We start from the raw sequence: 3705 nt of genomic DNA, 5'->3' as shown, positions 1-3705 counted from the left end.
TGGATTTAGGAGTTTAGTGAAATTAATCATTTTACTCCTTTTTTCTTGTCATTTTAGTTAAACTTTTAATTTCTGGGTTGACTAATGGATTAATGGATGGATTCTGTTCGACAAACTTTGGTTGCAGTCGAAGTGAAAGATTTGGGACTGATACCATAAAAACAAAAGATTTAGGTGTAGTCTGTAGCAAATTGAAAGGTTTGGGAGCTCCGCAGCAATTTTCCCAAGAATATACGAGAACCCGAGAGAAAAATGGGATTCGAGATCGCTCAATTCGGGGATGAAAATTGATATCTCACTAGCTTCGGAGCGCGGAAGATTTTACCATTTTTCGCTTCATGGACTCCAAATCTATCGAGGTAGAATTTCTTTAAGATTTGAAAATTTCTAATACATATAGCATGCGTATCGGGGACGCATTATACTTTTTCTAATTGAGATGAATAATCCGTGATAGGATTTCTTGATTTTTGCTCTCATTTGATTAAAATTTATTGGTTAATTATCAATTTCGGTGCAAATTCTCGATTCTGTGGTTCTGTGGGAATAAGTTCTTCTTCTGTGGCTATTCAGGCAAAGTTTACAGCTGCCAAAGAAAAATATGGGTGGCATATCCGTGTGTTTGAAACCTTAACGGCTTCTGCAAACACCAGTGATTTTTCCAGCACTGGTAAGATCCAACTGATGTTTCACAGTTTTTTCCCTTAAAACTTTTGACATAATAAAAAGTTTGATGGTTCTATTTTCACTTATTTTAGAGGAGCCAGATGACTTCTATGATTTTACAGCAGAGGACTATTATCGGCTTATGGCTACTAAAAAGGAAGGTAACAACCAACACGTGGAGAAAACTACCTTTGTATTCAGATGAATATCTCTCAAAATAAATCCCGAACTATGGTTGTTCTGTATGTTCTTGCAACTCGTATAGAAAAGGAAAAGGAGATGAGTATCTATAGATTTATGATTTGAAAATTATTTGTACTATTTGATACCTTCTGAAGATAAATATTTGAAGACTTTAAAAACTCCAGTTATTGGTTCCTTTATACATTCTTGCAACTTGACCGAAAGAAGCTAAGTATCTGTAGATTTATGATTTGTAACCTCTGAAGATAAATATTTGAGGACCCGAAAGATTCGTGAAGCAGAAGAAGCTACTCGCAGTCGCAGGTCAAAGATAACGATGGTAAGGACATGGAAATGATTATTTCCTGCTAATTTAAAAGCTTATTTGCAGCTTGTTTTCCTCTAAAATTAGTAAGATTTTTATTATCTTACAAAATTCACTCTCTTTAAGTAGCAGGCTGTTATCAGAGTTCGTTTTCCTGATAATTACACATTAGAGGCCACATTTCATGCATCGGAAACAATTCAGAGTCTAGTTGATCTTCTCATGAAAGTGGTTGCTCATCCAGAATTGCCCTTTTATCTATGTCAGGACATTTTCAACTCAAAGTCATATATATTTTTAAGTTTGTTTTACATTTTCTGAAGACTATACCAAGGCGTAAGCTTAAGGTCTTTTCATTTTTCTTTTATATATTTTCAGATACAATACCTCCCAAAAAGCAAATAAAGGAGACATCACAGGATTTTTATTCTGCTGGCTTTGTACCTGGTGCAATTGTGTATTTTGCATATGATATGCCAGAAGGTCAGTGCACATTGTGCTGTTTTCTACAGGGAAAACCAAAAATGATATGCCCAAAGATCATGAGATGATGACCTTCTGTAGTATATATGTCATCCCCCCAACAAAAAAATAATAATAATAGAAATAAAAAAAAAAAAAAATCCACACCTTTCATTTGCTTTTAATTTAGCTTAGTCAAATACTGACTTATGGGTCTCAAAAGTTTTATGTTGTATTCAAGACTAATATGGTCCTAGCATTATGTTGTCATAAGTAGCCTCTGTTTGGTTTTGCTAAAAAAGGTTTCTATGTCTCATTAATCTAAAGCTTATCATTGAAACAAAACTTTAAACTGCACCTCATATGGTCGAGGATTGTTGTTGCAACATCTGTGGGTATGAGAAGGCAGCAATGACAATAATTGTGTAATTGTTAAAGGGTAATATTGATGATATGGTATAGAATTACAAAAGTTATATAATTAACTACACGTTTTGTAGGATCCAACCCACTTGTCCGTCACTCATTTCTAGTAATGTACAATTTCAACAACTTATAATTTCTCCCAACATTCCATATGAAGAATCCTAGAATAACAAGACAACTTAGAGATTATGTTGGGTACACAGTCAAAACCTCAAAAGGGAGTGCTCTGGAAGAGATTCCTCATAGAAAAGGAGGAGAAAGCCATTCCACATTATTACATGAAAACCCTCGAGCAATGGTACATAGGGTGGTTGTAGTATTTCAAGTCAATGTTATTGTAGGCAGCCACAGTAATATTGACTGTTGAGTGTTGCATTATGCATGTAATAATCCGAACTTTTTTAGACAATCAAAACACATTGTATTTCATTTTGGCCAGTTTCACCCAGCAGAAGTTGCTTGATCTAGCTTCCAGGGGATAACTGAGCAAGTAAAGTAATTCTCATTGAAAGCACCAGAGTACCAGTTTGCCTCTTCTTCAATCCCCCCTCCTGCCATTAATCCTCAGAAGTTTGTTGACCTAAAATTTTTTTTTTTTTTTTTTGAGGAAAATGGTTCCGTGACTAGAATTCTAGTACTAAACTTTCGCATGTCGACTGAGAAGGAATGTTGCAAATTAGTGTATAAGTCCACCAACTAGGTGAGTCTTAACTATTATTATTTTTTTGGTTTTTTTTGGGTGACAAAAACCCCCTTCCTTGCCCATACACACAGAGCATCTATTAAAGTCGTCAGAGCATTTTTCTAGGACGTCATTCTACCAACAACCTGTGCTTATTTTAACGACTTCTTCTTTCAGGTGAAGATGGTTCTGCACCATCAAGCCCCTTCCTTCAGGAGGATGTCATGTCAATGCTAGGTCTGGAATTTGTCAAAGAGCAGGCAGAAGCTTCTCAACAGGAACCAGAACCCACGGTATCTATCTCCTCTGTTGTTCCTGAGGTAAAACCTGCTGCTGATAAGAAGAAGATCAAGCCGAAATGGTTGAAAATGTGACATGGCTGGCTTCACTAGGCGATAATTTCTCTTCCTCTCCACGAATCTGTTGTTGCTGGTTGTTCACTGACATGTTATGATAGGCAGGCTAAATGTTTTGCACTGGTCATGTTTATGGGAGCATGAAATTTGAGTCTCACAAAATTGTTAACAATTCGCTATTCTGTCGAGGTGTTTGAGATTTTAAGCTCTGTAATAAAGCAACTTGTTATTCATCATTGTTTCATAATGTGAATATTGTCAGATAAAATCTGTTTTGCATACTTATTTTAGATAAAAATTGTCAAAGGTCATTAAAGATGTATGTTATTCAGGAAATTGACATACTGTCCTACCAACCGTGAGTCAGTTGAACAAAACTGATTTAGCCGGTTGACTTTGCTTAAAATAATAAAAAGTTAGAGAAACAATCATATCTCAGATATTAAGTATGCAGCAAATCAATTTTCAGATGAATTAGTGAGATGTGCACAATGTCTTTTAATTTGTGCATATTATTTATGACCTATTTTTAATTATAGTTAACTTGTAAACAATGAATTTGTGACCTGTTAGCACTTTACGTACACGTGAACATTTGTAATAAG

The 3705-nt window shown here is 35.2% G+C and overlaps 1 protein-coding gene across 2 annotated transcripts; it reads left to right on the top strand.

Annotated features, from left to right (window-relative positions):
- Positions 1–234: 234 nt before the first annotated feature.
- On the top strand, positions 235–3379 carry LOC111400775 (plant UBX domain-containing protein 1-like). Of its 2 annotated transcripts, none has more exons than XM_023028171.1 (7): positions 235–359; positions 574–670; positions 759–827; positions 1116–1189; positions 1304–1436; positions 1553–1657; positions 2922–3379. In XM_023028171.1, exons 1-7 carry the CDS (start codon positions 339–341, stop codon positions 3116–3118), a joined length of 696 nt encoding a protein of 231 aa, XP_022883939.1. In that variant the 5' UTR covers positions 235–338; the 3' UTR covers positions 3119–3379. The 2 variants fall into 2 exon arrangements, with proteins under 2 accessions (XP_022883939.1, XP_022883940.1); XM_023028172.1 differs by having other exon boundaries at positions 236–359; positions 1307–1436.
- The last annotated feature ends 326 nt before the right edge of the window (positions 3380–3705 follow it).

The sequence above is a fragment of the Olea europaea genome, chromosome 10 (assembly GCF_002742605.1).
Source record: "Olea europaea var. sylvestris chromosome 10, O_europaea_v1, whole genome shotgun sequence".
NCBI lineage: Eukaryota > Viridiplantae > Streptophyta > Magnoliopsida > Lamiales > Oleaceae > Olea > Olea europaea.
The sequence above is the reverse complement of the archived record's forward strand: the minus strand, read 5'-3'. Positions and strand labels throughout refer to the sequence as shown.